The sequence below is a fragment of the Arachis hypogaea genome, chromosome 9 (assembly GCF_003086295.3).
Source record: "Arachis hypogaea cultivar Tifrunner chromosome 9, arahy.Tifrunner.gnm2.J5K5, whole genome shotgun sequence".
NCBI lineage: Eukaryota > Viridiplantae > Streptophyta > Magnoliopsida > Fabales > Fabaceae > Arachis > Arachis hypogaea.
The window spans coordinates 4,796,777-4,809,972 of NC_092044.1; the positions used below are offsets into that span (position 1 = coordinate 4,796,777).

General features: G+C 29.9%; 3 protein-coding genes across 3 annotated transcripts; 1 reads left to right on the forward strand and 2 right to left on the reverse strand.

The window, feature by feature from the left end:
- Nucleotides 1–3,666: 3,666 nt before the first annotated feature.
- LOC112710048 (large ribosomal subunit protein eL27) lies at nt 3,667–4,462 on the reverse strand. Its single transcript, XM_025762131.3, has one exon. The coding sequence runs from the start codon at nt 4,289–4,291 to the stop codon at nt 3,884–3,886; it is 408 nt and encodes a 135-aa protein (XP_025617916.1). The 5' UTR covers nt 4,292–4,462; the 3' UTR covers nt 3,667–3,883.
- Nucleotides 4,463–7,301: 2,839 nt separating this feature from the next.
- Nucleotides 7,302–8,633, forward strand: LOC112710049 (F-box/LRR-repeat protein At3g58900-like). The gene is made up of 2 exons (XM_072201914.1): nt 7,302–8,509; nt 8,627–8,633. Exons 1-2 carry the CDS (start codon nt 7,302–7,304, stop codon nt 8,631–8,633), a joined length of 1,215 nt encoding a protein of 404 aa, XP_072058015.1.
- A 2,539-nt stretch (nt 8,634–11,172) lies between these two features.
- LOC112710050 (large ribosomal subunit protein eL27-like) lies at nt 11,173–11,830 on the reverse strand. Its single transcript, XM_025762134.3, has one exon. It carries the CDS (start codon nt 11,756–11,758, stop codon nt 11,351–11,353), a length of 408 nt encoding a protein of 135 aa, XP_025617919.1. The 5' UTR covers nt 11,759–11,830; the 3' UTR covers nt 11,173–11,350.
- Nucleotides 11,831–13,196: the final 1,366 nt, after the last annotated feature.

Below are 13,196 nucleotides of genomic sequence, written 5' to 3' on the forward strand. Positions count from 1 at the left end.
CTTGGATGTCATTTTTATCTAAAATATTAGGGATAAAATCGAAAATCATTAGAAATAGTTTAAAAACAAATTGAAAATATTAATGATACAATTAAATAAATCGAAAACGTTAGGAACAAAATTGAATAAAATTTAAAAAAAAATATATAAGCTTTAAAAAAAATGCTAACTTTAAATTAAATATTCTAAAAATATCAATCAATAACCTTTAAATAATATTTAAACTCTCCGTAGATAAGAATTAAAAGCTATATAAGAAATGACTTCTCAATCTAATTTATCAATACTATAGTTTAAAAATTCAAATGGAAAAAATTTCTCAATCTTCTATCCAATTTTTCAATACAATAAGAGAATAGATTCACTGAACCTAACATCACTTGTCCACGTCATGATTTCATCAACAAAACCAAAAAGTACTTTTGTACTCCTCTAATTTTTATCTACAAGACTACTACAATCATTCAAGAGGTATTTATAGATTAAAATAATAAAAATCCTAAACTTACTAACATAAAATTCAGTTTAGTAACTAACTAAATAAAAAATCAAAATACATCAAATTAAATTAAAATAAAGTATATTTTTTTCCTCTAACACTTATAATTTTTTTTAAAAAAATACTTGTCACTTTTAATAATGGTACTTAATTTTGTTCCTAATGTTTTTTGTTTGTATCAAAATTACTCTGAATGTTATCTCTATCTAAAATATTGGCGATAAAATAAAAAAATTTAGAGATAGTTTAAAAATAAATCAAAAATATTAAGCACACAATTGAATAAATCGAAAACGTTAAAAACAAAATTGAATAAAATTAAAAAAAGTATAAACTTTAAGAACAAAAAAATAATTTATTCTTAAATATTCTTAAAATATCAACTAATAACCTTTGAATAATATTTGAACTCTCCCTCTTACGAAACATTTAAAATATGCATCAAAAAATATATACTTGAACACGATGATGATAGAATTAAAAGTTATATAATTGTAATTCATGCAATGCTACAACATTACCTGGTTGTTGTTGTTGTTTATTTGTTTGGTTTGGATTCATGTTTTCACCTAAACTCAACCGTGACTGTTGTGGTAACAAATTCATTGTCAATAATTCTTTTTGCGGCAATACTTCTCTGTCCTGCGGCGGCAACACCGGTCCCGGCGGCGAATGATGCCTGCTACGTTGAGGATTCATGATTTGATTTTCCAACAATACATTATGAAGGTACCCAGGTCCAAGTGCAATTGAAGACCTATTATGAATCATTGCTTGTGGTGGTTGTTGCATCCCTAATGTTCTACTACTATGACTAAAAGCAGAAAAATTTGAATAATAATTTTGCATATTAGACTGAGATGGTGGTAAGTAGTTGATATAAGCAGACGCCATGGCGAGAATGTTGTCTCTCTTCACCGCGGCTCTCTCCAATTTGTGTGCATTCTGATGCCCTCCCAAAGCTTGGCTATTGGAGAATTTCTTGTTGCAAAACTTACACTGTAACCGTCTCTTATTTTGCGGATATTTTTTTAGTAGCTTACATGACTTTGATGATGGGGCAAGAAGCTTTCCACAATCTCTACCGTGGCTACTAGTATTGTCTGATGATGCCACCATGTTTTAGCTCTTGATAATCAAAACTATGTATTCACAAATTCTATGTTTTTTCTTGTGTTGACTTTTGACAAATTGTATGTGCTTATATAAAGAGGATTATCTAGGATATGATACTGTTGCCTTTTTAGTTCTCCTCAATTTTAATTTGAATTATATATATTCTTTCCAATTATAGTACAGTTTCGATTTAGTTAACTAAGTTATCATGCTATGTTATTACATATCAAATCTTTTTTTTTAAATTTAATTACTATATTAAATTGCATACGAGATTAATTTGAAATTCAATCCTAGATTGATTCTCCAACTAGGGTGTTTACGATGTAATTTAAATTGGTCTTGAAAAAAAAATCCATACAATTTGAAGTATATAATTTGTTGCACCTTGATTGGATCCGTTTTATTTTATTTCAAATTTAATTAAGTCTGATCCAAACTATTGCGCTTTCGATTGGTTTAGTTTATTTAGTTTTAAAAAAAATTAAAATTTTATTATCAAAAATAAAAATAATTTTAATTTGATAAAACAAATAAATAAGTAAATCTCATTTTATTTTTACAAAATACTTACTAACTAATAATAGTACATAAATAAGATAAAAACGCGTAACAAATTAAACATTTTATATCTAAAATTTAAATTTAATAATAAATAATAATATTATATTACATTTGAATTATATATATTCTTTCCAATTATAGTACGGTTTCGATTTAGTTAGCTAAGTTATCATGCAATGTTATTAGTTTATTACATATCAAATCTTTTTTTTTTTTAAATTTAATTACTATATTAAATAGCATATGAGATTAATTTTGAAATTCAATCCTAGATTAATTCTCCAACTAGGTGTTCACGATGCGTTTTAAATTGGTTTTGAAAAAAAAAAATCGATTTGAAGTATATAATTTTTTGCACCTTGGATTGGATCAGTTTGAATTGATTTTTAAATTCAATCAAGTCATATCCAAACTACTGCGCTTTTGATTGGTTTGGTTTATTTAGTTTTTTAAAAACAATTTTAAAATTTTATTATTAAAAATAAAAATAATTTTAGTTTGATAAAACAAATAAATAAATGAATTTCATTTTATATTTACAAAATACTTACTAAATAATAATAGTATATAAATAAGATAAAAATGCACAACAAATTAAACATTTTATATTTAAAATTTAAATTAAATATTTATAAAAGATATATTTATAAATTAAAATTGATTTTAAATAAAGTTGACTTTTTAAATGAAAATATCAAAATGAAAAATTGGTTTTTTATTCCATCTTTAAATGAAAAAACAATTGTTGTTTTTTTAAATCAATTTTTATTTTAAAATTGGTTTAAAATTGATTTATTATTTTTGTTACCAATTAATAACCGGTTTCCTCATTCAAGGAAGCAAGCTAACTAAAGCTTCTCTATTGACAAACATTGAAATTATTGTTCTCACCCAAACAGTATTCATGCTATACCAAACACTTATTTCATCTTACGGCTCAGGCGAGAAACCCAGTGGTGATATGACTTCATCAGAAAGGTTTAAGGCATTTGAGGTCTTGCAGCTCTAAGTTTCATTGTGATGTCATATTTAGAATTGAAGTATATTCTGTCTTACAATTTGCAACATTGAAAGGAAGGGTATAATGGATGGTACTGAACAAAACTTGCAACATATGAAAACATTCACTCATCGAAAGTGCCCCATAACAAGGTATTTCAACAGCCATGTTATTCTTTCCACAATAGAAACAAAGATGAAATATATACTACAACACTGAATAGCATTCTAAGTAACAACACCAAAATTTGGCAATTCATCTACCACGGTCTTAACTCTTAAAAGTCATCATTCACAAAATCATAGCTCTTTGCTGAACATGTGATCTGAAAATTCTTAAAGGCATGCTACAACACTGTATTATAAAAAGGTTAAACCCAGTACCATATGAAACCAAAGGCAAAAACTCAGAAAATCAATATTAATCTTAACAAAATTGCTGCCACATTTACTATAGCTATAAGTTATTTTTATCGGATTAAACTAAATTAGATTCAACAACAACATTTATCTACTAGCATATAATCCAAAATGTAGCATTTAGTAAAACGCAGCGTTTGGAAAACATAATCTCGAAAATGAAACTATAACAATCCAAACAGATCCTGAATAAACTCAGAACACATATAAGCACCAAAACTAATAATTAAACATCTTTAGAAATGTAAAATGAAAAAAAAAAAAGGGCACCATTTTTTGAAATGCTTAGAATCTGAGCTTGGTGAAGAACCAACGATTCTTGCCGGTCTTGAACCTCTCCTCGAGCCTCTTCTTGGTCTCTTTAAGCGCCGCAACCTTCTTGTCCTTCGACTGAAGCGACTCGACCGTAACGGCATCCTTCAAATCCACGTCAAGCGTGTAGCGCGTGGGCATCACGTGCTGGTAGTTAACCATCTTAACGAACGCCTTGACGCGCGACTTCTTCGCCGTCTTCTTGGCGGAGTCCCTCTTCACAACCTTGGAAGGGTACTTCTTGATCCCGGCGACGAGGCAGTGGCCGTAGGGGCGGTCGCGGGTGCCATCGTCGAAGGCGCGTATGATGACGGCTTTGCGACCCGCGTATCGGCCTTGCAGCACGATAACCGCTTTGTTTGGTTTCAAGAACTTCACCATCTTCCTTCTTCTGCTTCCGCTGCGTGTTCTTGGTTATGGAGGAAGAGGAGCGAGGCGTGTTAAACCCTAGATCTAGATGAATATAAAATCTAGTATGATTGGGCCTGTGTCGAAAGACTGGGCTCAGTGTATTCAGGATGCAAGCCCACAATCTATTCTCACAAAAACTTTATACATGCCCAAATTTTCTGACAAAAAAAGTTTTCCTTCTTGTTTGCCAATTGCTTAATATTATTTTATATTCTTATCAGAAATGATTAAAAAATATTAAAGAAACAAACGTCGTAAATATGTTTGAGGAATGTAACTTGGATGACAAATTTTGATGACTATTAATTTAAAAAAAAAATGTTAGTTATACAACACTAATAAATCTTTAATCGGTTTTTAATCAAATTTAAATAATATTTAATTATTTTTTTATTAAAATATGTCTTTATTTTGTAGATATATATCTATTTTAAAATTTACCCACTTTATATTATAGTTAATTATTGTGACTTTGTTTTTTTTACGTAACTTCAGTAACAAATAAAGTTTTTTATTCCTTATTCTATGGACATTTACACTGTATTAGTGAATCTAAAATAAAAAAAGTTCTTTCTTACTGAATTCTCTCTCTGGTGAAGACGTATCACCATCTTTCAGTTGAAGCACTTTTTCATTCTGCATTGATAAAAGATATCACTATTTTTCACACATATATTTATGTAATTTGTTAAAAAATATATGTTCAACATTTTTAATTATATTTAAAAATAAATATAAAAACTCTATTTTTATTTAATTGGAACAAAGTTAATCTTATTTATTTTTATTAATAGAGTTGTTACAAATAAAGTACTTTGTACGTAAGTAATTTGAATAAAGAAGAAAAAAAATTGGAGTTTAAGAGGGAAGATGTAGATGGTATAATCATAAAAATTTTGTTGTTATTTTTCAATTATAACACATATGATAGTATGATATTTTATTCAAAATATTTTTAAAACACATCTAAAATTAAACTTAAATACACATTTAAAATTATAAGAATGCACTCTAAATATTTTATCAACACATCCAAAATTCATGTAAAAAAACTTATATATGTACATAAGAACATAATAAACAACATAAACACATCCAAAATTAAATATTGACACATTTAAATTAGATTAACATTACAACTCTAAAAAAATACAGACACTTCCAATATTATACATAAATTTAAAAAAATAGAATTTTTTATTAAGTGGAAAAAGAAAGATAACATATCTTCACGGATGAACTCAACCAAATTTTTTTAAAATTTTGCAAGCAGAATTACTAAATTTTAAATTTTAGCTAATTTGATTTTTGGATGTGTATTTAAATTGTAATATATTAATAATTAAATATATTAAATTTAAAACAGAAAATTTAAATTTAAATTTAAATTTTAAATTTTAATTTTATTTAATTTATATTTTAAATGTGTATTTAATTTTAAAAAAACGTTAAATCTATTTAAAATTTTTAGATGTGTTTATTTTATTTTTTTTAATTATTATAATAAAAAACTAAATATTATACGACTTTTAAAGAAACCTAGTTGAACTGTAATTTAAAAAGCCACTTTTAAGTGCAATTTCACGATTTAAATCCGGTAAAATAGGGAACTTCCAGTTGTTGAAAAATTACAACCTAATAAGAGATAAAGGGTTTACTATCAGTGCTGATAGAAGGTTTTTAAAAAATGTTAATGACAAAATTATTTTTGAATAATTTAAAAATACAATAGAAGAATTAATAAATATTATATTTTATAAATAATAAAAAAAATTTATATCTAATAAACAATTTATTTATTTGATCTCATTTTTATTGTAATGTTTGAATAAATACTTAAAAAATAAAAAATAAAAAAAAATTAATTTTTAATTTTTTTATTTTAAAAAATGTTGTCATTCACCGTACAGAAATTTACTTAACAAAAATTTTATTTTTTAACAATGACTATAAAAATTTACATCAAAATTTAATTTTCTACCAAGGTTGATGTAGAAGAAAGATGAGCTAGTTCCTCCACAGATGATGAAGCTGCTGCGCGTTTGCTGAGGAGGCAGGGTTTTGTCTTCAAAATCTGCAAAGGGATTGGCGCTTAGGGCTGCTCAACAAGTCAACAGAGGATTTGGGGTGGGATGATCTCCAATTAAAAGAAACCCTAACTCAGCATTAGCAGTGATAGATTCAAAGAAGGGGAAACGTTTCTTCGGTAAATGCTTCTTCCTCAAACCTATAATCTTAATAACTTAATATAGCTTCTGCTAGCACGTCTTCAAACATCGCTTTCTTTCTTTCGTTCGTTTGTGGAATTTATCATTTAGTCCTTGATGTTAATGTTTACTTTTTTTTTTCCAAAAGAAATAATGCACATATCTAAGTATTTTTGTTAATTAAAGGCTTGTTTGGGTGAACTTTTAAGAAAAGATCTTTTTTCGAGTTATCTTTTTTTAAAAGATTTTATAGAGAAGTAAAAGTAATTTTATGTTTAGATATTTCGTGTAAAAAGGTCTTTTTATCTATCAATTATATTTGGGTATAACAATATAAAAGTACTTTTTTGTTTATTTATTACATAAAAAATATCTTTTTTAAGAAAAAAAGATCTTTTAAAAAAAGATATAAATTACAGCTTATCAAAAAAGATCTTTTTTATTTTACTATTGCTTTTACTTTTACTACTAGAAATTTGTCAAACACGTTAAAAAATTAAAAAAAATATTTTTTCATTGAAAAAATATTTTTTTTAACAAAATAATGACGCCCAAACATGCACTAAGTCCAACTAAGTTAGTCTAATATCAATAAAAATTAATTATGGATAGCATTGCTCTAAATCTTATTGTTTAACTTTGTTAGAATTGGTTTATAAGAAAGACTTGATTACTTGATGCGATATCTGACTTTAAATGCGTCCCTTCTCAGATTATTCATTTTTATGATGTTATACTTGCTCTTAGGAACACGATAGTTTGAAGAGAAAGAAATGGACCGAATATCTGTCATGCCAAAATTTATACTTCATGACATCCTCGGAAGGTTGCCAGACAAAGATGCTGCAAGGACTAGTGTTTTGTCAAAGTCGTGGAGAGAAACATGGTTTTCATTTCCCATATTGTCTGCTTGCGACAAGAATTTTATTAATTTGCATGAATTACCATTATATCCAGAAGGTGCTCGTTTGCTTAGCAAATTAGATACATTCATTGAGTATGTGAGTAAAAGATTGAGGCGGCTCCATAACCAAGGATTAGCAGTCAAAAAACTTAAGCTCAATACGCAATATATATCTAATAAGATGCTTGTGTCACGGTTCCACCATGTTGATGAATGGATACAGATGGCAAGTGAAAGTGGTATCGAAGTACTAGAGCTTAACCTCGCTCTTAGCCTGGACAAATTATATAACCTTCCACTTTGTCTCACTGAAGCCAAGTCACTCACTAAGTTGGTGTTGACTGGGGGAATCAGACTTGACCCAGCATTCTTAAACCATTCACTCAAGTTTTTCTCAGTGAGAACATTGCTTTTTCATAGTATACTTCTTGGAGATGAAAGGGTTATGAAGCATTTCATTTCACATTGTCCTCTAGTTGAACATTTAAGTCTTATTCATTGTCTTCTATATAAACCTTTAAGTGTAGGAGATCCACCCGGTTCTAGGGCCAATTATGTGAAATCGTTAAGCTTGCATGGTCTACAAAAGCTGAAGCGAGTTGAAGTTCAAGGAATAGAAGACGTATATATTGATGCTCCAAATCTTGAGAATTTATGCTATCTTGCTGGTATTGTGCATGCATCTTTCAAGCTGAATTTAGGTAGTTACAAAAATTTGAGATGGTTGAGCTTATTGTGTGTGAGAGTAGAGACGTGGTTACTTGAACAATTGCCCAAGATTCCATTCCTTGAGAATTTGATATTGAAACATTGTTCTTTGTGTGAGAGGATTAATATTTCAGGTTCTCAACTCAAGTTCTTGGAGTTAACAAATTGCTCTAACTTGAAAGAGATCAATATTGATGCTCCAAATTTATTATCATGTGAGTATAGTGGAAAAGACGAACCTGTTATATCTTTTCGTGGAATTTCTAATCAACTGGATGTCAGTGCTCATATCCACTTGAATCATCAGGATGTTGATAGATTGAGGCAATTTATCCAAAACATTGTACCCCAAGAGGTTTTGACGTCTCTGTCCGTTTTTATCATCCAACTATATCCAGTAAGTATAGACTTTCTACTTAATTGGTTCCTTCTGCTTGCATTTTTGCCATATATATTTATTTATTTGTTGTACCCCGAATTATGCAGATTATAGAAAGCGTAGATATATTGCAAGGTTCATCATCTCCACCAAGTATTAAACACATGCAATTATCTGCTGTCTCGGATAGGCAAACTTGCTATTTTCCGGTTATGAATTGGTTGCTTTCAAGTTGCTTCCCGGAAACTATTTCATTCAGCTTGCATTACAGTTTTAAGTTGAGGGAATTCATGGTGGTATGTTATTGTTTCCCAATTTTCTGTTTTATTTTCTCATTTACAACTTTGTCAGTTATAAATAAATAAAAGGTTAGGGAGCCTCTAACTTTGTCAGTTATTTCATAAAAACAACAGTATTTCTATGAGATGCTGATGGGAAGCAAGAAGGGCGAGTGCTATTGCTATTCAAGGGGTCCTGAGTGTTGGTGGCATGGCTTGAAAGTTGTCAAGATCACACATCTAGAAAGGATTTATGAAAATGTAGAAGATCTCAAGGCCATGTTAAATGCATTGCCCTTACCTCGTAATTACGATGAAGAATTTATCACTTTTACCTTAGAGTTGTAATCTTGCTATTATTGGCTGATAGGCATTCCTCGTGTGAATTAAAACTTAGGTTGCTGCTTTCTATGATGTGCCTATACTTTTATTTTAGTGCCTTTTATATACGAGGCTGAATCTCTTTGCTCAAGTTAATTGATGTGAATGTGATCTATTAGTGGTTAAGTTTGAATCTTTTTTCTTAAAATTTTTTAAATTCTGTGGTCCTTTTTAACGGTCTCTAGCCAATATGAACTTGCAAAAAATTACTTTTTATCTCGCTCATTCTCCATTTCCAAGATAATAGTATTATTAAATATTAAGTATATAATAAAAGTTAAAGGTAAATAGATAATAGTATTATTAAACATATTATCATTGTTATAATTCAAAATAATACCACTCAATTTTCTATCTTTTGCAAATTTAAAATAAATCTGAATTCACTTAGTTGTATGTCATTTGTGTACACTATAATGTGTTCTAGTTTAGTAGATCTCCAAGGTATGATTTGCAAGTCAAAAATGCTATGCCATTATGGCAACCAACAATGCTAGGAACCAAAGAAGGTAACAGCCAATTTGGGTGAATCCAAAATCTGTGGATGGTGTGTATCTTAGGCATTAGGATGTTTTTTCTACTAAGTATCAGAATTTTTTTTTTATATTAAATAAATATTTTTTTATATATTTTTTGAATTTTTGTATTACAAATGTGAATGTTTAGAATTTCGTGATCTCCGCTCCTAATTTTCCAAACGTATCATTTAGAATTTTAATTTGGGGGTGAGAAACAATTAATATCAAATATTATAAATTAAAAACAAATAAAATTAATTAAATATAATCATAAATTAGTTAAATTATTTACTTTTTGGCTGATTACTTCTTAGTTTCATATGCTTTTCCTTATGGCAACCCAAACCAATCAGATTGCCAATTGCTTAATATTATTTTATATTCTTATTAAAAAATATTAAAAAAACAAACGTTGTAAATAGTAAATACATTGGAATATTGAATGTTTGAAGCTAAAAATAATTTGCCCTCTTTGGATGATTCTAGAATTGAGAAATGAATAATTTTAACCAGGAGGCTGTATTTCGAATTGAGCGTTCGGAACATTGTAGAATTGAATTCTTTAGATTTTACGCTAAATAATGACATAAATTTGAATCTTTCTTACAATAGCCAATTAAAATTATCTGTTTTGAAATTATACGAGAATTCAATTCTTGCAACTGGGTGGGGTTGCCGGGTGGGGAAGAGAAAAAGGAGAAGCCAATTCCAATTATAGGCATTCCGATTCATATAATTAAATTCTTTTTATATAAATTAAATTCAATTCTGTAATTTAGTGTTTTATTCAAAATAGCAAACATCAAATCAACATCATAATAAACGAAATTAAATTCATTTGCATCCTATCTTTTTCCTATTGCAATCAAGTGATAATAGACCCGTAAAGCTAAAGGATGTAAATTGTAATAATTGTTAACATAACAAGCTAAGATATAAAAGATCAAGTGAAAAAGAAAACAAAAGTCCAAGCTACAAGGCCTGGGGCCATGTGAATTTGGATGGCATGGTTTCCCATATGAAGAACTGGATAGTTAAAATGAGAACTGAAAGAGAAACATGATTGAATAGCATGGTATAGCACTATAGCATGTGACCCCAAATGAATGAATCTTCAATGTGTTCAAAAACATTGAGCCACTATCTATTTTCTTTCTTTCTTTATAATTCTTTTTCTATCTATATTTAGGGTGTTTGTTTACTCCTACGGATTCAAATATCATTTCTCCATTTTCTTAATGGTATTCAGACCAACTAGGCTTAACAATCTTTTGTGTACAAAATTTGTAAAACTCGTGACTTCATCATATCATAACAAACCCAGTGCCATATGAAACCGAAGCCGAAAACCCAGAAAATCAAACATTAATATTTACTCAATTTATTACTAAGCTATTTTTATCAGATTAAAACTAAATTAAATACTTAAGACAAATTAGATTCAACAGACAATAGGCAGGGTTATCTACTAGCATATGACCCAAAATGTAGAATTTGATGAAACGCATCCTTTGGAAAACACAATATAAAAAATGAAACTATTAAAATCCAAACAGATCCTGAATAAGCTCACAGCACAAAAATTCCCAAAACTAATAGTAAGAAATTTTCAGAGAGAAAGTAAAATGGAAAACGACACCGTTTTTTGAAATGCTTAGAATCTGAGCTTGGTGAAGAACCAACGATTTTTGCCAGTCTTGAACCTCTCCTCGAGCCTCTTCTTGGTCTCTTTAAGCGCCGCAACCTTCTTGTCCTTCGCCTGAAGAGACTCGACTGTGACGGCGTCCTTCAAATCCACGTCAAGCGTGTAGCGCGTGGGCATCACGTGCTGGTAGTTAACCATCTTAACGAACGCCTTGACGCGCGACTTCTTCGCCGTCTTCTTGGCGGAGTCCCTCTTCACAACCTTGGAAGGGTACTTCTTGATCCCGGCGACGAGGCAGTGGCCGTAGGGGCGGTCGCGGGTGCCATCGTCGAAGGCGCGTATGATGACGGCTTTGCGACCCGCGTATCGGCCTTGCAGCACGATAACCGCTTTGTTTGGTTTCAAGAATTTCACCATCTTTCTTCTCCGCTTTTCCGCTTCTCTCTCTTTGTTCTTGTTTATGGAGGAAGTGGCGAAACCCTAGACGTAGACTAGTTGAAAATATGTAGAAACAACAATTGGGTCTGAGTGAGATGGCGAAGCCCGATTTAAGAAAGATTGGGCTATTGACCAAAACAATAACAAACATTGGACCTAATAAAAAATGTATAAATTACCAAAAAATGGTGTATTAATGCTCTTGTTAGCAAAATAGAATAATAGGTGCAAACCAAGTTGGATTGGTCTAGTGGTTAGTTCACTAGTTCGCTTAAGCAAGTGTCGGAGGTTTGAATCCTGCTTTGTGCATGCAGCAACCCATTAGTCAGTGACAAACCCTTAAATGGAGCTCAATACCGAGATGGATTAGTCTTGGCTTGGCGGATTGAAGGATACCGTAGAAAACAAAAAAAAAATAATAGGTGCAAATATAATTAGAAAAGTGAATGAAGAAACGGAATGTTTTTTTGTACAAATTTATAAAAAACACAATAGATGTGCTCATTCTTTAGTGAAAAAAAGTTTAAATTTAGCTGTTGATTTTGTGTTTTGAGATTTATCTCTTCTAAAATTAATTAGTATCCTCAGTAATAATAAAAGAGGACTTTCATATAATTTGTATCTAGATCTTCATTTTTTAGACATTTTTAGTCCCGTTTCATTATAAAAAAAATGTAAATAAAATTAAAAGAGGTACCAAAAAAATTAAAAGAGGTTGACAATTTTATCGAATTCTAGTTATTAGAGTGGAATAAATATTTAAAATGATTTCTAGATTCGACTCTTACAATAATTTTATCCTTAAAATTCTAATTGCAATAATTTTACGGGCCTGCTACACATACAAACCTACAAGCAAACAAGTTGGCCCAGTCCAAACAGAAATCACGCGCATGAAGAGAGATAAGATGGTGCGTCAAAATCACGCGCTCAACATTCGAACGGTTACGTATGGCAGACTCTTCCACTTCTTCCACTTCTTCCATTTCTCAAGGCACTTTCAAAACAACGAAACCCTCTCATTTTCGAGCGAAAATCAAGTTTCAAAATATAGAAATCGTAGTTCAAAAATTGCATCAAAACACCATCAACCTCTTTGTGAAGAATCTGAAAAAAAAAACAAACCAAGAATACTCAACGTCAGTCCATTAAAATACTGTATATTTTACTTTTCTTCTACGTCGTTCTTCTAGGGTTTACTATTACTCTTGCTTCTTTGTTACACTGTTCTAAGTTATACGTCGTTCTTCTAAGTTATACGTCGTTCTTCTAAGTTCTACGTCGTTCTACATTGTTATTCTAAGTTCTCCTGCTATTTTTGTTGATTTTTGGGGGTTTATTCCGTAGATTCGGGGGTGTAAACTGCTTAACCTTGTAATGTGGCTTGATATTGAAGCATGGTTGACTGATATCCGTC